General features: G+C 36.5%; 1 protein-coding gene across 3 annotated transcripts in view; it reads right to left on the bottom strand.

Moving 5' to 3' along the window:
• Positions 1–25,868, bottom strand: part of LOC131683868 (influenza virus NS1A-binding protein homolog) — a 121,277-nt gene that overhangs the window by 67,466 nt on the left and 27,943 nt on the right. For 2 of the 3 annotated variants that reach the window (XM_058966228.1, XM_058966229.1), the window contains exon 2: positions 23,093–23,193. In XM_058966228.1, the coding sequence (XP_058822211.1) occupies positions 23,093–23,123 (31 nt within the window). In that variant the 5' untranslated portion in view covers positions 23,124–23,193. Of the gene's footprint in view, positions 1–7,346; positions 7,895–23,092; positions 23,194–25,868 lie in introns of those variants that run through there. The other variant, XM_058966227.1, reaches the window with a different exon arrangement.

The raw sequence follows: 25,868 nt of genomic DNA, 5'->3' as shown, positions 1-25,868 counted from the left end.
TATTCCCAAACTTACTAGAAAAAGTTGTCGTTGTCGGCATCATTCAGAGGAGAAAGGTCAGAGAGCTGTCAACCGATGGACAACTCATGTAACTATTTGAATCTGAAAGCGCTGGCAAGCAGTGCAGAGGAAAAGAGGGTTTAGTATGCAGCCCTTACGGAAAACGTGATTAGGGGAGTGTCTGGTTGAAGAGCGGATAATACAACCTATTTGCACCATCGGCAAATTCTTTGAAAAACTGATGGATGGATATCCAGTTACAATAATCAGTGGAAGTGGCATCAGAAGCCTTTAAACAAACCAGGATAGTGGACGAGTAACGCCTTCTGGACACCGGTGAGATCGTTTCATTCTATTTTTAATATCATTGCTATACTGCCCATGATCGCATGTTCGCCACGTTTTCTATGGGATTTCCTATGTTTATGGAACTGATTTGCGATCATGGGTAGTATACATGAATATCACGGCTATGCATAAATGTGCACATGTACATAACAAAATTTAATTCTTTCGATATGAATTGATAGAATAATTATCACGACTAAGTCCACAGCATTACAGCAGACTGGTTGCCATGATTTCACCGTACCCTTTTATTTTTTTCAATTCAGTTACTAGAAGCATTAGCGGAGTTACTTATCTACAAATCACAGATATTTTCTTTCAAATATAAATTTGGATTGGCTTCTCTGGACATTATAAACAATTTAATTGTAAAGACGATATTAATTATATTGACAGCATTCGTAATAATAATTACTATACCAATACATTCAATATGTTCATAACATTTTCCGTATTCTATACATTTATTATCAAATTTTGTACTGCTTATAATTCATTCCAACATTCATCCATTCCATCCAAGATATTGATTTTCTAATAAATATGTGCCATTTATAATACATTTCATATCAAACATTCGGGGATGGGAGTGTATGTTAGAGCACTATTCAATTGTGTCTTGGATTAGGGTACGTGGATCGCCTGTCCCTAGTCAGAAGATAGGAATGATTACAGTGACCACCTAATTCCTTTGAATTATGTTGTTGATGTTATTATTCTTATCTATCACGACACAATAAGTTTGACGCGCTCATCTCATACAAACCATCAGACAGTGCCTTAACGAGTATTGCAAATTGCACTAATCAAATGGATGGATTTTCTTGCTGGAAGGAGATTCTTAGTCTCTTGGGACAGTTCCTGTGGAACACACATAAAAATTTCAGCTTATGAATCCATATCTTTTTGCCCCCTCAAACAGTGATACAATGAAGGCCTTGCTGGCATAACTTTGGCCTTGCCGCTAACAGCAACTGCAGCTATTGGCGCAATCCTTGCACTGATGATGGTTTAAACACATCTTTTCACACCATTTTATTTCAGCAGCACTTGCATTATGTTAATTAATTCTATAATATTATGTTTTTCATTTCATTGTGCTTGTTATACTCATTATATAGGGGAACCCGGAGCTATTCGGACCTTCCTAAGCAAATCGCCCTTTTAGGTGGATAGATGTGAAAAAATTTACCGGTCAAAGGTCCTAATTGTTAGTTTGAAACCTCAGCTACATTTTGGTGCCATAAAAGGTTCATTTGCACCACTTAATGGCAGCGCTGGGCGAAGATTTGCGAACCTCTACGTTTTTCCATCCTTTTACAATGTAGGGGTAATTCGGATCTCCCTACGGGGCAATTCAGACCGTCATTTTTCTATATTTTTTTACAATGGAGTTATGTTTACCTATGAAATATTTATAAGAGACATTCCTTAAGAAGCAAAAAAAAATGCTTTACAAAAAGTTAATCTAGTAAGTCACACGCTCTCGAGACGCTCATTTTGCTCAAAAGTGGTGAGCGTCTCGAGAATATCTGTGATTTCACCCAAACAAAAATCATGCCATGAAATAGAAGCCTCTAGCTTTCTAAAACACTTACTTTTTATTTATTTTTTTCACTTTTATTTATTGTTTTAATCACGGTTTTACCATTATAATGATTTTTGTTTTGAAGATGGCAAAAAGATGAAACACGTTGTATCTCCTTTCTACAAAGAACAAAAAATCATATTCAGCTTTCAAAATTGATGTTTCAGAATAGCGCTTCCACAAATATGTACGATAATCAGGAAGTCTTGCTATTTTCTGAGAAATCGAAGGGGTCCGAATTACCCCCACTGTCTTAATAACCCCGGGTTCCCCTATATATATTTTTTCCTTGATTCATTATATATTATATTTCTTTCCTTTTACTAGTCAAAATTATTAATCCTTGGCAAGCCTTATATTTTTTATTTATTGTTAGTTCAAATACTATGATTCATTATGTGTAATAATAACATTTGAACTTGAACGGTATCAACATATAGAATATGTATTGTAAGGGCATGTTTCGTAGGACATGCTATAGTTGAATTGGTGTCGAATATGGATTTCATGCGTGAATGTAGGATGGCGGTTTAATCCTTCTTTTATTAAACATTATATTTGCTATATCAATAACATAACTATATTCATTACATATGTCAAATATATTACACTGACGCAAATTTACTTAAGGATTTCATAAGTTGCAACTTATGAAGCTACACAATTTTGATTTCATTGGACGCTTATGCATTTCATAAGTTCGCCCTATGGAATTCATTGGCACATTTTATAATTTTCATAACCGTTTTATTGTGCAAATATCATAATTTTATGATATGAATTCAATGAAAATGGAAAGTCAGGCATTTTTGGAAGTTGGTGAAAATTAATGTTTTTTTAGAAAATTTGTGGAAATGAAATGTAGGTAAATATGTTTATTTCTCATTGCTCTATACTTCAATTTTTTCATAGAAAGTACATTGCATTCGTCCAAACTTTACAGATTTTTTCCATTCATTTTACAGCTTTTTGTAAATATTGTGCGACATCCTTGGACACATCAGGGCATCAAATTAAGTGTTAGTACTTTTTATTCATGTAAATTAATACATTTAAATACTAAATATATGAAGTAAAATGAAAAATGTGGCACCAGGTTAATTTCTTTACGAATTTGTCCCATATAATAAACATGGATTCCATAATATCTCATATATTAAATGTATATTCAAGCTGATGTTTTACATAATCACAATCGAATGGAAGGTATAAGAACGACATTGAAATTCCACAAGCATGACTTATGAAAACCCTAAGTGACTCGATGGCCATTTTCTCCTCCGAGTCATAAGTCAAACTTATGATTTCTATATGGAATACTTGTGGCGCAAAATCATAAGCAATTCTTATGGATTTCAATAGTTTTTTTTTATTTCAATTATAGAGGTTTTAACCTTAAGGTCATTCGCCTCTTCGGGTTAGAAAAATCTCTTAAGAAAAATTTCTAACCCTATGTGCGGGGTCGGGACTCGAACCCAGGTGCGCTGCGTACAAGGCAATCGATTTACCAACTACGCTACGCCCACCCCCTTCAATAGTTATTTTTTCTCGGTGTACAAATCATTATATTCATTTTTTCGTGTTATTTATATATTTCACTAATTGGGCAGGGAGGGTGCATCAGGGCATCATACGACCTGTGTCATGGGATCGTGGATCGCCCGTCTCTAGTCAGAAGATAATAATGTCGGCAGTAGCTTCTCAATTCTTCGGAATTATATAGCTATTGTAAGTATTCTTATCTGTCATGGAGTGGTAAGTTTGACGCGCTCATCTCATACAAACCATCAGGTACAGGTAGTGCCTTAACGAGTACACTCAGGTTTTTTTTTACGCGGGGGATACGAGCCGCGTAAATGAAAACCGCGTAAATGAAAACCGCGTAAATTTCAAAATCCGCGTAAATGAAAACCGCGTAAATTTCAAAATCCGCGTAAATGAAAACCGCGTAAATTTCAAAATCCGCGTAAATGAAAACCGCGTAAATTTCAAAATCCGCGTAAATGAAAACCGCGTAAATTTCAAAATCCGCGTAAATGAAAACCGCGTAAATTTCAAAATCCGCGTAAATGAAGACCACTTAAATTTAAGAATCCGCGATAAAGGGAACCTCATTGATGGATACCGCGTAAATTCCAAAATCCGCGTAAATGAAAACCGCGTAAATTTCAAAAACCGCGTAAATGAAAACCGCGTAAATTTCAAAATCCGCGTAAAAAAAACCGCGTAAAAAAATACCGCGCAAAAAAAAACCGCGTAAAAAAAAACTTGAGTGTATTGCAAATGCTGCTATTCAAAGATCTGGATTTCATTGTTGAAAGGAGATTCTCTGTGCGCATAAGAACTTCTGCTTATGGATCCAACCCTTTTTGGCCCTTCAATAGTGATAAATTTAAAGTCGTTTGCTAGCAACATTTGGCTTTGCTGTTAAAAGCAACTGCAGCCACTGGCATAGCCCTTGCACTGATGGTGGGTTACATCATCATCATCATCATTTCCTAATGTCAGTTTATTATTAGTACAATTATGTGGAGCTACTTACACTTTGTTACACAAGCATATGTCACATATTCAATAACAAAAAGTGGAAAGAAAAGAAATTTTAAGGGGATGTCGATCATACCCCTATAGGTTGTCGGTTTTACCAGCAGTGCCTGGAAGATGTCACTTTGTTTTCCAAGTTTTGTAACCAATAGTATTTAATGAAATTAAATGTTTGAAGCACTGCAAAATTTGGCCTTGTTAAGAATTTTTTGAAGAATTCTGCGCAGAAACTACAATTTCATTGGTTTTGTGGTAACGGTTAAACTAAAGATGTCGGTTTTAATCATAATTCCCCTATCTCACAACACCGCAATGCGGAATATGCAGTGGCTAGGATTTTCAGAAAGTTTAAATATTGTTTTATAGGGTTACTGTGCCCTAATTCATCTTAGCACCTCTATTCATCCCACCCATTTGAACACATTAGTTAGAGCAGTGTCTGCTATCTCTATTCAACGCATCAGCTCAAATGGTAGGATGAATAAGGGTGCGTTGTACTCGACTTTTTGCTTCGATCTAACGAGAGTATTTTACATTTTTCAAGCCAGATGTTTTATTGATCTGTTTCTTAAGAACAAATCAAAGATGTTGATACCTATTTAAGCGCAATCTAACCAGTGTAAGCCGAGTTATCAGCGAAATAGTGTGACATCGTGACTAATGAGATGGATAAGGGCACGTCTACCCTATATTTCGTTTATTTGACACGGCTCAATGCGTTAGCTTACCTGATCAGTGAATATTTTAATAAGTATTTACAATGTGTAATTAAAAATAAATAAATCGAACTTTATTGTATATCCACCGGATCTTGTGTCTGCGATTTGTACTTCGCGTAAAGATTTTTTTTTCTTATAGGAGATCCATTAGTTGCAGCGCCCGCTGTTACTTGGAGGTTCGCTTAGTCCGCTTTCTCTTGGTTTATCGTTTTCGTCCATGCTATCCTCTCGCTGTTGATGTTGTATGGGGTTTCACGATAACCTAGTTTGAGTTGATTGAGGGACTTGCGGGTCACGATCATGTGTCCGTGTTTTTTGTCATTTACTTTATTGTCGGTGGCTTTGGGAATAGGTAGGTTCCCTTGTTCCAGCTTGCGTTGGTGCCTGAGCAGCAACTCCGCTTGTTTGTGATTTAGTTGATATTGATGAGGGCTTTGTCATGGGTTCGCTTACAGTTGATGTTGTTTCGTTACAGGTTTTTGTACATGGTTAGTGTGTCTTCTTGTTACATAGCTAGTACGTAGAGGTCTGTCCTTCATATGGGCACAACGTGATTTGGTTACGCCTTCTATTTTGTATTGAAAGTTCAGGTAAGAAAGAATAGGTTTTGTCGCTCGCATTCTCACGACACGAACACCGCTGGAAAACCTTCTAGATATTTTCTCTTTTAGGTTTCAAACTTAACGGATTCCACCGTTTCACATTCCAACATTATTGTTTAAAATAATTTATTATTAATACTCGGGGATAGATCGTGCAGACGCACACCAATCTTATCATCGTCAATATAAACGAGTATCGATGTGTTGCATGTTGTTTTCCATAGCAAAATGTTCCACCTTGGCTAGTTTTAAATGTTATCAATACAGCATTACGAGTGTGGTGGACTTGGATGACGACGATTCCCGTAATTTTAAGCTGCATTTGCACCTTAAATAACCGTTCAATTTCGCGAACAATAGTGCGGATTAGGCAGTGTTTAAAACAGGCGGCCACTGTATTGTACCGAAGATAGTTTAAATTTTTCTGCTGAGCTTCCAACATCTTGAAATAAACGTTCCACACCGCACTGGGGAAAATACCGGTGCTTTATTTTTCACACTGGCTTGAGACGACTGTTATTGTTCGATTGTTTTGCTTCCGTATAGCACTGGCGCGGTAGATGTAGACAGCAGACTGTAGGTAGAACCGTTCGTTCGATTCACTGCACTGTTTACAAGCAGAACGATTTTAGCTTCCGATCTGTTTGAGATGAAAAAGTATATTGTTTAAATAATTGGCTGCAGTCCCAGTACTTTCCGTAACCACAATATGTTATGGATTCCAATCACCATATGGTCAAAATAATCCAATCGACGAAACAGTTCGATATTTCACCTACATCGACCAGCAACATGCATGTGATGTAAAATTGTTTGCTCTCCAAGTTTTCCCGGCAATATAGCATCCGAACTCATTATTTCGCGGTATATGACGATTTCGCGCCTAATACAAAACAATTTCTGAAATGTAATATATTATAATGGTTTTCTTGAACTAAATTTATTACGAGGTACGAAGCTGCGAGATTACCCCACTTCCCTACTGCAATGTCAGCAATTTCTGGAAAGATAAAAAGTTGGATCCCTGCCTTCCAAGGATGAAAACGATGTGTGATAAACTGCTTGTCGTAAAAATGAGCACATGTTTCAACCTCTGCAATGAGTGTAGTAGACTCAAAAATCGAATATGCTCTGGATAAAATGTCCTGAAAACTTCATAAAAATGTTACGTGGTACGCTAAGGGTTAAGAATCTATTTTGTGCTAAATATACGTTGTATTATAATGGGTGTAAAACATTCCACTTTCTCTTTCGACTTAACATGTTTGCCGATTTTGTATATTCTTCAGAAAAACAAAAGTTCAGGTTAATAAGCAATATCTCAAAATGAGTACGTGAAATTGAGCATTACTCCTTAGGTAAGTATGATCCGAATTTTCCATAATTATATTACTCTTACTAGAAATGATATTTTCAACTTAATTTATAGAAATAAGAGAAGCTGATTTATTTTAATCAAACCCTAGTCAGTAAATTTTGCATTTATAGCTCGCTTCTTACATCAGTAACAGTATGGATACTTTAGAATGCGGAGAGTTTGCTTACCACTTTCGTATGTTACGTTGTGAACGTACTTTCGCGTCATCCTGCAGCCGCTTACTAGGAACTTGGAACTATAAAAATTATCACAGATTCGCACGAAACGTAAAATTTCAGCAATATTAACAATAAATAAGCGTACTGCACTCGTCGTACACAACTAGGAAGATTCAATCACAACTCGAATCAACGAAAGGTTCGCTTGACGATGTTTCACTAGATGTAAGCATCCTTCTGGTGGACAGACAAGGGATCAACTGTCACCGCCCTACAAACTTTCACCGCCTTTAAAGTGACAGCAGGACGACTCTGTCACCGCGGCAATACTGGGCTACACGATAGGCGAATAAGCTGATGCACTCTTCCATAGCTCGTCTGGAAATCGACTGTCGAAGGTTGCGAAACGTCGGAAGCTTTACAGCTATTCAATTTATATTCACTGATTTACCGCCCGGTGGTTCTTCCTGCTTCTTCCAGCCAACAGGGGTGGTGCTAAATACAACGGCTCTCCCATCCTGACGATTGCTGTCGGACGACTGACTTTCGATACCACGCGGGTTGGACTACCTCAACTGTAGCGCTTCTTCTAACCTTGGGTGCTTGCTTGAGGTGGTGGTGTTGGTGCGAGTACGGCTCTCATCCCCATGTGACACAATGATTACGAGTACCGATGGAAAGGGTTGGGCTTCCCAATACTGCCGGTTTCCTTGTGCCATCCACCAAAGCGTGGCTGTCACATGGTAGGTCAAGAGCACTAGGGGAACATTCCCGATAAACAGTGCAGGAAATTAGCGAATGGTTGATATAACCAGTCGAGGGTAGGGTTTCCGAACCGACGCTATTGGTAGGCGTTTTTGGTGTATGTGACAATGCATGGGTAACAACAAAATCGCATTTTTTCTCTCCCAAGGAATTAGGGAAAGTTATATAGGAAACCAACAATATGCAAACATGGCAAGGTTCTCAAGCTATCGATTTTTGTTGCACTTATCAATAGCCGTTTAAAGGTGGAGAGTAGCTAGCAATTGCATCAATATTCGTCTGTGTGCTACATGTATGTTTGGGGACAACAGGAATAGACGGTATACCGGCGAACCCATACAGAAGCCTACTGATGGAGTCAAGGTAAAAAATCACACACAAATTAGATTATGAGATAATGACAGTACGTCGATAAAAATGGTCTATTAGGCGCGATTTTGATTCTTCCTTCATTCCGTCACCATTCGTCGATCCCGTTTCCTTGTAGTGTAAGCTGATTGAATTTTTGCTGGCGCGATAATGAGAACGTGAATCTGTTGTAATTTCGTACTAATGTGATAAGGAGAGATAAAACCGACCAGGGGTGATTCTTAGAGTCGAAAGTGGAATTGTGAAGTGTAAGTGGATTAAAAAGAAAGTCAATCAAAATTGCATTTATTTATTTAGCAAACTATTCACTAGAACAATTTATGTGTTTAAAAGTTTGGTTTTATAGTGCTTCTGATTTTCCTCGTCAGTAACTAACACCAATTGGAGCCAGTTAGATAAATCCAAACCAGCACCAAATGGGCGCCAGTCCTCAACACTAAAAAATCAAATTGTATTCCTATGAATATAAATCCTTTTTTAGAAAAGGATATTTTCAGTATGTTTTTCATCTGTTGTCGTTCCATTCACGAACAATATTCATTGAACATCAATTTTACATTTACATTGAATGAGTCAACGGAGTTGCTAACAAGAAACTACAAAAGAAACGAAATCAAAATTCAACGAATTTTGGCATTCGATACTCATATCAGTCGCGTAAAAAGATGCTAAAAATCACTTAACACCAATTCACCTATTTAACATCGAGGTGCAATCGTAGCTGCTCAATTCCGGCGAAAACCTAACGGCACCTAGATTGAACGTGCTAACTGATAGTTTTGCGATGTTTCGTAGATCTCCAATATGATGAAGATCATGTTAAATTTTCCAGTCTAACCCGGTTTAATGCGCATATTCGTTCCTAAATCAGTTTGAGGCCCACCAGCTTCGGATTTCCGAGTGAATCGGTCTAGGTTTCCAGAACCAGTATTTTGCACGTTGGCTTTTTGGCATGGTAGTGGGCGCTGCATCAATTTCATTTATAATAAACCTGGTGCGTCAGGGGTAATTGTTTTGCACGTAAGTACATGAGCTCGGAATACCACTCGGAAGCGTGGTATCTTGTCTCAAGGTTCAACCAACACGAATAACAGCCAGTTCACTGGCTCTTCTTTATGTGTTTCTTGCTGCTAACCGACGGTGCCTTCTTCTTTCTACTTTTAAGACGTCTTTTGAGACACGATTGTGGAATTACAGATCTCTCTATACGAATTTTCGTATAGTATTGCTTCTAGGGAAGGCAAAATTAGCACCTTGCTATTTGATTTACATACCCGACGCACGTTGTTTGACAATAAGGTGTAATTCATGCACGGTGTTTGGTTCATGATTAAGAACCTCTCGAGACGCGATAGAGGATCATTTTTGTGGACAAAACCCTCAAATGTCAAACAGTTACAGAGCTATTGAACTTTTTCTCTAAATAACTTGTTTGTCTTACAGTACCTCTAACTCAAAAAGTATACCTACTATTCTAGCTCTTTTAGATCAATTTGAAAGCTGAGAAATAACTGAATAAAGCTCTAGTATCTTTCAGTTAGTTGGATTAAGTAACCACTTAGTACTGAAGTAATCAAGCATTAGTGTTTTGATGTGGTTTTTATTACAAATGTTTCTATAAGAAATACATAGGTTCAATATGGCGACAATATTGAATAACCAAAATACGCAGAAGGATTTTTTATGGATAAATTGATCAATTCTTTTTGTTTGACTTTGAATTTAGTAACTTCGTGTTTTAGTAAATTATAACGGCGCCGGTGGTTGAGAGGTAAGCGTGACCGCTACTCATTCCAGTTGGCCTGGGTTCAATTCCAGCTGAGGTCGTTGAGATTTTTCTGAGGTGAAAAAATCGATGGTCACGTCTTCGTTTGGAAGGGAAGTAAATCCGTTGGTCCCCGGTCCATGAAATTGGTGGATCGATATCTCCAGATAGTGGAATCACCTCTCTGGCGTCGGTAAAGAAGAAGTAGATCCAACTTCTATACTCTTACTAACAAAAATATCATCCTCCCGTGATACTTGTGGAGTGCGCAGTAGTATATACGGCCTCTAGCAAAAACAAGTATCGGACTAACAATTCCTTCCCCTTTCCTTCCGCGATCTACGTTCGGGACTGGCGGCGCCGGTATTGAGCAAAAAGCACTTTAGGATTACCAGGAGTTGCCCATTGAAACTGCAACTTCAGCTAGTCCCGATCGATAACGGAGTAGCAGCCAGAGGTGGTCGCACAAGCAAAAAAAAAGTAACTTCATGTTTTAGAAAATTATGTTCATAAAATACCAGCGGTAAAATAATAAGCTGAAAAAAATGCTGAGAACGATTATTTTTTGGGCGTATTAAGAATCCATCATTGAGGAAGTTTGTCCTCCAATATGAACATTTAAAATGTACACTCAGGTTTTTTACGCGGGGGATACAGGCCGCGTAAATTTCAAAATCCGCGTAGATGAAAACCGCGTAAATTTCAAAAACCGCGTAAATGAAAACCGCGAAAATTTCAAAATTCGCGTGAATGAAGACCGCGTAAATTTAATAATCCGCTTTAATGGAAACCTCGTTAATGAATACCGCGTAAATTCAAAAATCCGCGTAAATGAAAACCGCGTAAATTTCCAAATCTGCGTAAAAAAATACCGCGCAAAAAAACGCGTCAGAAAAACTTGAACGTATATCGATGAAAATTGAGGTAAAATTAATGTTTTTATTCAAAACAGAAGGTTTTTTATTTCAGATTTTTTTTGTTTGAAATAAAAAATGCTAAATTATGGCCCTTTTTCAGACGCTTTGACCACTGCACAGTGGTCCAGAATGTATTTTTAGCAGGAATTTAAACTTTCTGCCAAAACTAAATAACTTATAGCCTGACAATATGTTCAAGAAAGTTGTTGTACTTTGCAAGACCCTTCTTTTCGTTTGGACAAAATGAACCCGATTCTAATTTTAGCAAGATCTTAAATTGAACTTTTCAACGGTTCGAGATAGAGCTTGACTGTCTTCAACGAAGTTGTATTTTAGACAAATTCCCTGAAGGCACGCAAGCTCTGACTTTCATGGCACGAGAAATCCAAATGGAAACTTTAGAGTGTTCCTTAAAAAAACGGTTTAATTTATAAAACTTGTATTTTTATTTTACACTAAAGTAACCGTTCGACAACTGGAAGATTGTTTCAGGGCGCATAATTTGTTCTCATACACAAACTACTAAACTTGCTTCGTTTCAAAGTTAGGAGAACTTAAAAAAAACATTATAATCGAATACGCAATTGCATTACTGTAGCGCACTTGCAACTGATATCGGAAGATATGAAGGTTCGTAATTAGATTCACAAGGACCACAATTATACTCAGAACTTTGGACTAGTAGCCATGTAATTATTGAGTTTACAATGTCCAATGTGGCAGGTGCAGTTGGTCGGTATTAAGTCAGATCGGATTAAGTGTTATTTAATCCGCTCGGATTCAACACCGGCCAATTGAAACAAAAGATGCAACAAATACATTGACATATCGGACTCTCATCAGGCAGAAAACTTTTTATTAGAACGAAAGTTGATAATTTACACCATTGCACTATGGTCCCAAAGCTGTATTTAGGAAGACAAAACTGTTTGCGTCTAAACCGTGTGTTTTAGATATATAGTATCTTCGGCAAACTTTCTTAGAACTTTCTTGCCGATTTTTTTATATTAGTAGAATTAGGGTGGTCCTTGGCGTTATGGTGTTCAAAGTATCAACTTCTTAGATATGTAAAATTCAGTTACATAATGTTCTACAAAGTTATAAATCAATTAAATTAAAGCAACTTTTCTGAAGAAACTATGTAGCTATCTCTAATGGTTCATGTGCTATGATTTTTGCAATATTTAAGGTAGGGTGGCTCTTTAAATTATTAGTTTTCTATTAATATCTTTTTATGTGTTAATTTCTCGCCAACACTTTGTTCTAGAGATTTTTAGAACTTTTGTAAATACATGTTTTTGCTGAAGCAATGAAGTTTATATCTCTTTTGTTTGCATAGTTACAGGCGATTTTCAAAACAAAAATGGTTTTTTTTTTTCAAAGCTATATATGTTCCAACATTGCAAATGGATTTTCAATCTTTTAATTTCATTTGGAAGATCGGTGCTTTTCTAGTTTATGGTGAAAAATTTGCGGGAGCGTTATTTCTGTAAAATAAATAATTAATTTTTGAAAATGGTGTATTTTTCAACAAAAATCGCTCATAACTTTTCAAATAGACGAGATAACAACTTTGTTACTTCAGCAAAAATATTCGCCATACAAAGTTCTAAAAGTGCTGCAAACAAAGTATTCACGATAATTCAATGTATGAAGTGATAAATGAGAAATAGTGGTTTTAAGGGGTCACGTTTTCATAGCTCAATCTCTTATGGTAAAATCAACTGAGAAATAGTCAATGTGTGTGATAATACCAAAAATCACAGAAAATCTATTGACATCTATGTGACACAACATTCTACCGTACTACTACATGTTAGTGTGAATTCACAATAGTGTTAATAGCGTACTATAGTAAACTCTAAATAAAAGTTATCTATTACGTGGCCAATGAAGCAACCGTCATTCATTATATAGATGCTAGGGAATTATGCTTTATGAGTTATTTTACCAGTTCGCGGTAAGCGATTTTCAGACCTCTTACTTTTATTTGTTTTGAAGTAACAAAAAATTGAGAATCTTTCCTTAACTTACCCACAGCCATCATTATAATCGATAATTAATTTATAGTTTCAAACATTGCATAAATGTTGGAAAAGCATACAATAATTTCCGCTGCTATGAATAACAAACTCGTTTCAAGATTTTATTTTAAGAAAACAATACGTGAACTAAAGCATTTTCTTTCTAGCACTCGTTTTGGGCACTAGTCCAAACCAAAAAGGATTGACTTAAGTAAGCATAGATAACTTTTGTTGGCCGATTTAGAATTAACGATAGTTTGCAGCTAACACTACTGTTGATCCACTGTACCATTTAGATGTACGGTAGACTGTTCTTTGAAAAACGTTTACAAATCCAATAGAATTGCCATGACATACGGCACACAATGACTATTTCTCAGTTGATTGTACCATAAGAGATTGAGCTATGAAAACGTGACCTCTTAAAATCACTATTTCTTATTTGTCACTTCAGACATTGATTTATCGTAAATAGTTTGTTTGCAGCACTTTTAGAACTTTATATGGCGAATATTTTTGCTGAAGTAACAAAGTTATCTCGTCTATTTGAAAAGCTATGAACGATTTTTGTTGAAAAATACACCATTTTCAAAAATTAATTATTTATTTTACAGAAATAACGCTCCCGCAATTTTTTCACCAAAAACTAGAAAAGTTCCGATCTTTCAAATGAAATTAAAAGATTGAAAATCCATTTGCAATGTTGGAACATATATAGCTTTGAAAAAAACCATTTTTGTTTTGAAAATCGCCTGTAACTATGCAAACAAAAGAGAGAAACTTCATTGCATCAGCAAAAATGTGTATTTACAAAAATTCTATAAACTTCTAGAACAAAGCGTTAGCGAGAAAGTAACACATAAAAAGATATTAATAGAAAACCAATTTTTAAAGAGCCACCCTACCTTAAATATTGAAAAAATCATAGCACATGAACCATTAGAGATAGCCACATAGTTTCTTCAGAAAAGTTGCTTTAATTTAATTGATTTATAACTTTGTAGAACATTATGTAACTGAATTTTACATATCTAAGAAGTTGATACTTTGAACACCATAACGACAAGGACCACCCTAATTCTACTAATATAAAAAAACGGCAAGAAAGTTCTAAGAAAGTTTGTCGAAGATACTATATATCTAAAACCAACGGTTTAGACGCAAACAGTTTTGTCTTCCTAAATACAGCTTTGGGACCATAGTGCATTGGTTGGCATATTGTGAGTAGAGCTTCCATCCCGGGAATTAATTTCCCGGGAATCCCGGGATTTTTTTGACTTCCCGGGGTTCCCGATTCCCGGGAATTTGTGTTTTCTCATTCCCGGGATTCGGGAATCCAGGGAAAAAAGATTTTTAATTTATTTCAAAGATGCTTTTCCAACTGATTTGCAGATCTTTGGACTATATATATTTAGGCTCGCTGATATGTTCTCATGATATTTTAGGTATATAGTCCAAGCCTTACTCAAAATACTACTGAAAATGTTGATATTTTCATGCAAAAATGTTTTAATTTGCCGGCCGTTGTACCGAAGCATGTCCTTAGTAGTAGCGTTAGTGATGCGCACGATATCTCTGCAACCGATGAGCCGATTGATCAGATTTTTTAACAGTTCTTTTAATAGTTAGATCTTGAATGAAAGATCTTGAATGAATGCAATCAAATTAGTAATTGAAATGGCGGTAATTTCTTAAAAAATCGATAAGTGTTTGTTTCAAAACTTGGGATGGTTTGTAGTGATATCATGTTTAACGCAAACGCTATTTAAAATAAAGAATGTTTCTAGAACGTCTGCAGAAATATTTGATCGGTTCATCGAATGCCTATTTCGTCTAATTTGTTATACCGTAACTGTAAATTTTTGGATGTATGAAAAGAAAGACAACGCTGTAGCTGTCCAATATAATGCGCATCCAACCTATTTGAATGTCGCTTTCTAGGATGCAGGCAGGATTTTTGAAGGGATAAGATCAAGCAATCCAGATACTCGCCCATAACAGGAAATTGATGGTAGGCTTCATCTATCGCTACACAGTTCGTCCATTATCTGCTTGATTTTGATTCACACTTTTTTTGTTAGGGGAAACTTTGCCACTGCGACCACTATTCATGTTATCTTTTGTGGTGCCCCTGTTTGCTCTACATGTTACATGTTGATTCACACTTAATTCGGAATGATGCTGATCCTACAACGACAGAAATGGATTCCATATATCACATTTTCTCATTTGATTGGAAATAACTGCACAATACCCTGAAGCAGCGTAATCGTTTCATTCAAGATTACCAAAGAAGGTGCTTTACATTAAATTGATCCTTTGTATCAGAACAACGAATTCCAATTTTTGGCAGTAACTCCAGCAGCTGCGTTTAGTACCTATATCGTCCCAATCGTATCCGTGATTACCAAAATTTAGGTTATACATATGGTCAAGAAAAATCAAAAGAAGTTGAAGTTGCGTAAGCTTATTGACGAGTTATCAAATGATTGAATGATGTGTAGGGCACCAAATCGCCTTTTTCTGACAACTGCTTTTAGGACTGATATACATGCAATCAAACGGGTTTGAAAACTTTTCAATTTATTCTTTTTTTTTTTCTTAAGAAAATCCTTCACTTTTTTATTTTTCTTCTGTATTCCCGGGATTTCCCGGGAAATTTATTATTTATTTCCCGAATCCCGGGAAGCTGAAAACCGTCGGGATATGGAAGCTCTAATTGTGAGTGAATCTTGAACTTTAGCGTGTAACATGCTGCGTCCAACATCATCAATAAGTCTAAAAATAATATCCCAAAGAAGCCATTTGGGACCGTTGATATTTCTGCTGTACTTCAATGATGTACTAGTGATAAAGAATCCAAGACTACTCTTCGCGGATGATCTCAAGATATTTCTTCATTTTTCAATTCAAGATTTTTCCAACATCTGGTTCACTGCCCATTAAAGCATAAGAGTCCCATATTGAAAAACAGCTAGCAGAAAAAAACGCCGTTCAAGATTTACATTTTCATTGGGCCTTATGGATGGGACAACCATGTTTTGGAATTTTTTCGATATTTTGCAAACAAACCTAGTAATCTTCTATGCTATATTTCACCCTAAGGAGGAAAATTTGGTAAACACCAAAATTTCTCACTAGGGTGAAAATTTGTTGGTAAAACCAGTCTTTGCACTTGAGGCCTGCTAAGCCAAGACAATTTTCGGCTTCACTGTGTCTCATCGGCATAAACAGAACTTTTGCTCGGACGGGACATCGCGTTTGATCAGTCGTTCGATTGAAACACAAAGTGTTTTTTAGTTTTAAGGGATTTGCGTCAAGCCGGCGCTAACCTATTCCGACAAAAAGTTAGTGTCGGTTTCTGATGAGGCGAAGCCGAAACGCAACTGAGTAAGGAACTAGTAATCTTATTTATGCATTGTGATTCAGTTGTGATACAGAATACAATCCAATAGATAACTAATTTTTGACAAAAATCCGTATGGGTCGCTTATACTGTAATTGACAGTTCAAGTCTGTGCGAAGTGGTATAGTACGAACCGCATGTGACGAATTTCGCGCCAACTCGAACACATGTTGGCAGCACCCTCTCAGATTTTAATAAAACTTTCTGTACATGAGAACTTTGAAACAAAAAGCCACTTTGCGTACTTTGTTTTTCCAAAAATGATCTAGACTGTCTTTTGAAAAGGGTCAAACTTTTTTTACCAATTTTTTTCAAATGACTTTAGTCTAAAAATGACAAACCCTACAAAAAAGTGTACGAGCGATTTTCACAAAACTAGTAAAATTTATGAATAAAAATATTGAAAAAATTCTTCATCGACTCCTACACTGAAAAAAATTGATTTAAAAATTTAATGTTCCCTACCTACGTCAATAATTCAAGTTGGGCACTTTCCAGGAAAAAAAGTTTTTTTAAAAAAAACTTTTCCTTGTCCAAAATGATTCTTTTTCATTGTATTTTTATCAAAAACAAAAACAATGAAAGTCCAAATCATCTCAGAATCCAATTTTCCAAATGCTAGTTGGCTGATATATGCAAAAAGTATCATAACAAACTTGAATGAAGGCTGGAAGACTGGAGGACTGGAAGACTGGGAGAGGGGAAACTGAAAGACTGAAAGACTAGAAGACTGAAAGACTGAAAGACTGAAATACTGGAAGACTGGAAAACTGCGAGACTGGAAGACTGGAAGATTGGACGACTGATGAATAAAAAAAATAGACAATATCTTCTCACAAACTGAGTTTTATTAGATTCTGAGATGATTATGACTTTCATTGGTTTAGTTTTCGACAAAAAAAGCACTGAAAAAAATATTCAGTTTGGACAATAACTTTTCCAAATAACTTTTTTTCTTCGGAAGTGAATTTTCGACGGAGGGTAGGGATCATAATTATCTATCTTGGATCAAAATTTCACCCAAATCAAAGGTTTTTTTTGTAAAGCGACTTTAAATTTTTAAAATCGATTTTTTTAGTGTAGGAGGCGATGAAGAAATCACTCCTACAACATTTTTGTTGTAGGGTTTGTCGTTTCTAGACATTGGTAAAAAAAAGTTTGACCCTTTTCAAAAGACAATCTAGATCATTTTTGGAAAAACAAAGTATGCAAAGTGGCTTGTTGTGATAAAGTCTTCATGTAGAGAATGTTTGATTAACATCTGAGAGGGTGCTGCCAACTCTGAATACGATTTAGCGCGAAATTCAGGTATGGTATGAAACAAACCCGAAGAAATACTCGATAATCTCCTTTTTACAGAGAAGATCCGATTTATTCTAACTACCGTTTATTGGAAACAAACATTTAATGCGTTAACCACGTAAAGAATCTGGGAGTTATTGCGGGTTATCAACTTATGTTTAAAGAACATGTCTCCTATGAGGATGGCAAAGCGTCTCGCGCGCTGCGATGTATGCTATTTACTGTCTCAAATTTCTGTATTAATTGTAATTCTGCTCTATTTAGAATTCGGACACATTTACTCTACAGCAGCTTCTAGTTGTCGGATTTGAACCGGCTTGATAGTGATACAATATACGTGATTCAGTGGGAAAAGTTTCGTCCCGATACGAGAAGTATTATGCAAGAAGGAAGACGAGAACAAAAATTAGTCACCTTTAAGTTTTTTTTACACATTTCGTAGTACAGACATTTCCGACTACCATCCGGCGGCTAAATCAGCACGGTGACGTGACGCTAAAAAATGTACAACTGCGACACGCCAATCAGTCTTCATTCACAGCGAAATTTTACAAACATTCGACGTGCCTTACGCGTGTAACCCGCTCAACCGTGTGACAAGCGTTGATTTATGAAAACATTGTTGTGACAAATATACATAAATTATTTCAGTACATTCAAAACGAGGGATTCGAATTATAGCTGTCCTCGCTGGTCGAAACATTTGGTATATCACCGTCGAACAAATGAGCCCCCTGTGGGAGTAAAAGAGGTAGTATAAAATGTGCACTGACGACAATCCTTATCTAGTGTTTTATATCGATTATTAAGTACTTGTCGAACATAATAGCCGACGAGGAATGTTTAGGAACCGAGTAGAGTTTAAATTTGTATGCATAAGCATAAGCATAAGCATAAGCATAAGAGATCGCCCGTAGTTGCTACTCCGTTATTGACCAGAACCAAATTAGGTTGCAAAATGTTGATTGGAACAACATGCTTGGGAATAACATGATGAGCCACATTGTACAATCTATTCCGATCCCTGCATGCTGATCAATACCGACGCCGGCCACGTCCGAATGCAGATCTTCTGGGAAAGGAAGGAATGTTAGTCCGATACATGTTGCTACTAGAGACCGAGGAATCCTCTGCATCTCCACATGTATCACGGGAAGGGGAGATTTATTAGTAAGTGTGCCAATAGCGTTATCATGTAATAATTGCTCTGGGCAGCCGGCTGCCGAGAATTTGGGAAATTTATCATTTGTTGTATTAATACGATTAGCAAAATAAGCAACTTGAACTCCGGATAGCCGGCTATAAGGAGCACTGCTTATATTTTTTTATAATATTCAATCACGCGACGAATTTATTCGTGGTTTCTATCGTGTCGGTGCTGATTTTACCCGGCGATCGTTTGAATAAAATGAGGAATCTTATACCGAAGGTTCATCAGACTCTTCCAGGTATCGCGGAGTTGGTGGTTTAGAAGGAAATAGGGTCTAGGATTCGCTCCAAGCAAGCGACGCGACCTGTAAAGCATAGTTTATTATTAGGGATCATCTATAAATGAGGTAGCTTTTTTTGAGTAATTTTTACCACCCCCCCCCCCCTCCCCCATGGTAGCATTTCGTCACAAACCTCTAAATACCCCCTGGTAATCACGTAGCTTGACGGTAACTCTCCCCCCCCCCCTGTCCCCGTGATTTTTTTTAAATAAAAACCGATGTTAGTTATTCCCCTTTGAAAAAGCTACATAGCCTGACATGACCCCCCCCCCCGTCGCCACACATCATCACAAAATGCAAAACTCTCCTCCCCCATATAATGCTACGTCATTTATGGATGATCCCTTAGTTTGTAGTTGTTAGTTTTCGAAAACACGATCGCTCGAAAAAGATCTTGTTTAGTTTTTTTGTTCTTTTAAAATCTGGGCAGCCAGGTACCGAGAGTATCCTATGTTTTCTAAACAAAAGCAATTCCAACTCCATACAGCCGATCGTGGGAGTATTGCCCAGAAAAACTAATCTTATCTGCTTAATGGGCCGGATCACTATTTATTGCGATATTATTTAGACTAACTTCGCTGTTCCTTCTCTACGATATATTTTTTGGGTTGCAAACTATCGAGTGATAACACGTTATACAGACAAAGAGTTATGATAGCTCTAGATGTTATAAATCAGCGAAAGTGTTTCCTATTTCTAATATCGGATTGTTTGTGAAATACATGTATACGAACGATTATATCGAACATTGAAGGGAAATACAAAGGATCGTTAACCTGATGGACGGGCTTGTTACCAAAAATGGAACTTGAAATTAGATTCACTAAAACAGACGCGGCGAATTTTCAGTACGTATTGATCCGCGTTCATCGATACGACTCAAATTAAAGTCTTATTGGAGCTGATTATTCACATACCAATAGCTTTTTCAATATAATAAACTTTCCCCAAAAGTTGAACAAAATCTATTTTCACACATCGTCGAACCACCTGTGTATTGAAAATGTCCAAAACTATTGATTGTCAGCTGCCAATAACTTTCCCTTCAATATAAAACACTCCCGAAAAGTTGACAAAAAATTCGATTTTGACACATCGTCGGACTCCCCCCCCCCCCCTGTGCTTAGAAAATGTCCAAACTATTGATTTTCAACTGCCAACAACATGTCCTTCAATAGTTATTTATTTCTAAACAATTGAAATTTAACCGCATCAACTTCAACTCCAATAAACGGGAAAGTAACGCAAAATGTATCGCGATAACCACCGATGAATTATCGACGATGACGATGAATCCGACGATACATTATCGTTAACGGAGTTTCCGATGACGTTGACGGGTGGTTAACGTTATCGACGATGACGATTAATTATCGAACGAAATTAACAACCCTGAACCTTAAGGTCCGCCCAGGTTAAGTCTTCGGTACGGAGCAATACCTCGACCTAGGAACTTCTAGCATGTTGTTAGTCGCCTCTTACGACATGGGAGCAGTTCCCAGAGGTTCTATTCTTGGCTGAAATAGTTCAAAAAGATTTCAGCCCGCCGGACACCACACGGCTTCCGAGTAGAGTTTAAATTTGTATGGCTCTTAAACTCGTAAACCTCACAAGAACCTTCCAGCTACGCTGTTTGAACTTCCGCGAAAGAAAAAATAATTCAAGAACGTGCTCATAAACCGTGTCAAATATAATATGTATCTCGCCTGGTACCCGAACTCACACTCAGCAACCCGGCGTCTCCATACTGCCCATGATCGCAATTCAGTCCCATAAAGATAGGAAATCCCATAGAAAACGGGACAAATATGCGATCATGGGCAGCATAGTTGTTTTAAAAAATGAAGGCGCCTCTGTTGATTAGTTAGAAGGATTAATAAGCGAGATAATACATATGCGACACTACACGTAAAATTGTCCACCCAAAACTTTTTTACCATATAAGTTTTTGCTTCGGTTTAGCGGCCAAAAATATTCGACGTATTCAGAAACATTCTGAGAGCAAGGAAAGCACTATAAAAAAATTCGTAACTCCGAAACTCCAAACTGCTCCAAAAATTTAATGGGGTCAAGAAAAATGTTTTGATTACTTAATCAAACAAACAAAAAAGAAAAAAAAACATGTCTAGGTTTGAAAAAAAAACCTTTTTTTATAATTTTTCAATATTTTTTATTAAATAAACAATGCTAATAAGCTTGAATATACTGATTTTGAAAGCTGAGAAAAAGGCGCAAATTTCACGGAAATTTTTTTTGTATCTTCTTTAGTTATTGCAGCAAAAAAAAACAAGACAAGATTAAAAAAACAAGATTTTTATCCGAAAGATTTTTTTGCAAATAAAAGACTAATTATCTCGAAAATTGCACCTACTAGGGTTAACGTACTCTTATTCATCTCATTTTAGTCACGATGTCACACTATTTCGCTGATAACTCGGCTTACACTGATTGGATTGCGCTTAAATAGGTATCAACATCTTTGCTTCGTTCTTAAGAAGCAGATCAATAAAAAATCTGGCTTGGGAAGCGTAAAATACTCGCATTAGACCGAAGCGAAAAATCGAGTACAACGCACCCTTATTCATCCTACCATTTGAGCTAATGTGTTGAATAGAAATAGCAGACACTGCTCTAACCAATGTGTTGAAATGGGTGGGATGAATAGAGGAACATCTTAGGGCGCAGTAACTCTATATCGAAATAAAAAATACGTGTAGAATATTGTTGACAGCAAAACCAAAAAAAAAAAATTGGTAATAAAGTTGGGTGGTAAATTTTGGATGGAATGCCCCATATATAATAAAAGAATAAATATAAACACGTGCTACTGCTACTGCTGTTTATGTTGGCAAATACACCTTACGCTTTGTTTACATCTAGTATTGATCTTCGCTCCCCCTCCTTACCATATTCCACGGTACAATCGAATCGTAATTCTGGTTGGTGAAGCTAATTTGGTAAGTTTGCTCATTGACTAGTTAAACGTGAACCTTGTAAACTGAATACCGGCAAGTAAATCTGTCTGTCACCGATCAGCATTTTTAAAAGAAACAAAGACATATGTAGGATGTCTGCCAGATCGCTGCGGAAAAAAATTCTCAGGGTTATCCGTCCATCCACGCAGCATCCATCAAAACTGTCAATCGGTCTTTTGCTCTCACAGTGGACTTTGACGACCATTAAAGAGTGACAAATAAGTTTAGCATAACTAATTTGATATTTTAAGGTTGCTCCCGATCATGGCTTTCAGAATTTCGACCCTGCTTGTCCATAGAATGACCTTTTCGCATTATATTTACAAGATCCAAACAAAAAAAAATACCATTCTAGTAGGTAAGTACAAAAGCCGCAACGCGAATAGGACTTATTTTAGATTACGTTCCGTCTCACGTCGTGCCACAGTGGAGTCGTAAAAATAACCTTCAAAACCTCGGCGTTCCCGTTTGACTCCGCTTGGTTAACATTAGATAAACGGCAACGCGTGGATAACCGATACTTCGTACCCGTTCGTAATGTATGTATGTAAATAAATAGACCACTGGGTGCTGTGCCACATCGTGATCGGAGAAAGAACACTTTAGCCAAAATAAACCAAACGACGGTGGGGGCTCGTGCTGTTGTTTTTCTCGGAATGGCACCGTGTACATAGTGCAAAGAGTGCAATTCCGGCACCAAATGTCCACATGCGAAAATCAAATGTGTATTTGTAAAACTTACCGCCAATTGAGCTCTCGATACGCGGACGCATTTTCCTGGTTGGTAGAATTTTGGTAGGATCAAAGAAAACGACTGGAAGCGAAAATTTGGTTGAACGGGATCTGAAAGATAGACAAAAAATATTAAGTTTCAAAATATGTTCAAAGTATTAGCGGATTTCGTTTTATGTTAAAGCAAAATGAAACTGTTTGGAATTTAGAAACAACCAATGCTTAGAGTAACTCATAATGTGCGTCACAATTCTCGAACCTGGCAACAGGCAAGATCAGTCGAAGAACCGCAAAAAGATATATTCAGTTCATACAAAGTAGTTTTCTTTCGCCGACCTTTAATCTTAAATGTAATGATATACAGATTTTCCCATGAACGAATTATAATTATTTATTTTTTACCGCTTTTTATACTGGATGTTTATCATTGACGACTTTTTCATGAGAGAACTTTATAAGCGATTCTTATGTTGAACGATCTTAGTCAGATTTTGATACTTGTATTTTATTTGAAGCGGATTTTACGTAATATGACTTATTTTCGGTTTATCAATTTGCTAATCGAACCTAGATTTTAATGAATAAGAAATTTTAAATGAATATTTTGTCCAAAATATTTCACGCTTACTAGGTCACTTAACCGTTATGTGTCCAACAAAAACAGCTTGACAGGACATCCGTTAATTGAAGAGCTTACAGCTATAGCAATGTTTAACCGATGAGGACACTTTTGAATGTTTTGGATGCAGAAACTCTTTCATTTCAAGGCTCTGTAAAAGAGAATGAGATTAATTTGTCTGGTTCCCAAGAATATGTATTTCCGGAGGCTTATTCCAACACTGGGAAACTATTTGTAAATTTTAAAGGACTCCTAACAATATGAGTATCAATATTCTTGGAATTGGTTAAATCATTCAATGATCCCATATTGATAAGTTGCAGTTTTCTGAGGCATTTCCAAGCATGTTAACTTTATTGCTGGGGTATTGGGATTCCATTGTAATTTACAAATAGTATTCCAGCACTGGAAGATAGCTTCGGAAATTCGGATGACTGGAATCTAGAAAAATTTCACTGATTCATTTTCAGGGGTTTTTAAATTGGTTGAGTTTCAAAAATGTTCAATGTCATAGTTTTAAGCATTTCGATTTGAGGGTAGTTGGCCCACTCACTGTATTATTATATTTATTCTTCAATAAGCTACACTGGGTGATGTTCTAAAATGTTAATAAGTGTGAATTTCCAACCTGAGAAAACAATTAAACAATTAAAATAAGTATATTTTCTTGTCAAACAAGGAAATCACTATTATTTAATAGAAGAAAAGTACAAGAGATGATTCAGAACTTATTGGTTGTATAGGTCAAAACTTGATTGATTTCGGTTAGGTAACTAAATCTAATCTAAAGGGAAGTTTGAATCTAATTTTGTTATGCGTTTTTAAAAGGAGGTTCTCATGCAAATGACTAAAAAATAAGCAAATTTGGAATATGTTGGTGGGTCAATGAAAAAACATAGAAGGAATCAGCTTTAGGATTCAAAAAGCTGATATTTTTGTCTTTATTTACAATTTTTTTTCAAACCGAGAAAAACAAAATGGGGCCGGTAATGACGTTCTGTCTAAGCTTAGATGCGCGTGTAATTCCAAAACTGCGTACAGCCTACTGCCTCAGGATCGATCTGAAACACAAAACTTACAATAAGGCCCTATGGTAAACTAAATATATTGAAGAAATAACATAAGAATGTTAAAAATGTTAAAAAATTTAAATTTAACATAATGGTGCAATCTCAAACTTTGAACTCGATTTTTAGCCCGTTTTTCCAATTTAAGGCTTCTCTAAAAATAATGAGTACAAAGAATTTGTAGATTTTATAAGTCTTTCCTCCAACGAAAAAAGTTTCTTTCGTGGAGTCCAAAGATGTCTTTAAACTAAAACGGTTCACGTTTTCAAATGTACGCATTTTTGAAAAATCATGTTTTGAGGTAAACGCGTTTTAAGTTTTGAGAACACTTTCAATTAATTGTTCGTCGTAGATTGCCACTATTTTTACCAATTACATGGAATAATGGCCGATCCAATAGGGCGAAACCCTACTAAAAATTAAGTAGTATTTCAGCCAATATCGATAAATAATGGTTTTGTGATTTATGGACACGAATTTGAGTTAATATGCATCAAAATAAAAAAAAATGAAAAATATCAATTCCAATATGACGGACTTTAACAATTTTGACCAAAATTGTTCGTTTTCACCATTTTCTGTGGTTGTTTGATAACGCACGCTTGTATTGCGATTCCTCTACATACATCAAGCCGTGAAATACGAGACCTATACCCATGTACAGTGCAACATGAAGCATTCTGGAGACGTGCGTAATGCCCTGAAAAGGTTTCTATCTGAGGTGCGCATCTGGAGACGAGAGCGTCCCATGGCGTGTTGGGAGAGTTCATTCACGAGGGTCATTTGAAAAGTTTCCAGCCTTTTAAAGGAAAACACATAATTCAAGCCCAATAAAAATTTATTTTTCGACATAGTCCCCATCAGGCTATCATAAATCTTTAGGTAAACCTGAAAACGTCCACCCATACGCGCTTTTGATCGATTGTCAACAAACGCGACTCTGACCGGACAAAACCTAAAAAAGTAGTGTTTCAAATATTGATATTTTCTTTTCTATTCTTCTTAGGTTTCATATATGTATGTATCTTCTCCAAATTGTGCGACCACTGGATGAGAATTAGATTTTGAATAGAATTTTGAGCGTCGCTGTGTTAGACAAT

The sequence above is a fragment of the Topomyia yanbarensis genome, chromosome 2 (genome assembly GCF_030247195.1).
Source record: "Topomyia yanbarensis strain Yona2022 chromosome 2, ASM3024719v1, whole genome shotgun sequence".
Lineage (NCBI taxonomy): Eukaryota > Metazoa > Arthropoda > Insecta > Diptera > Culicidae > Topomyia > Topomyia yanbarensis.
The sequence above is the reverse complement of the archived record's forward strand: the minus strand, read 5'-3'. Positions and strand labels throughout refer to the sequence as shown.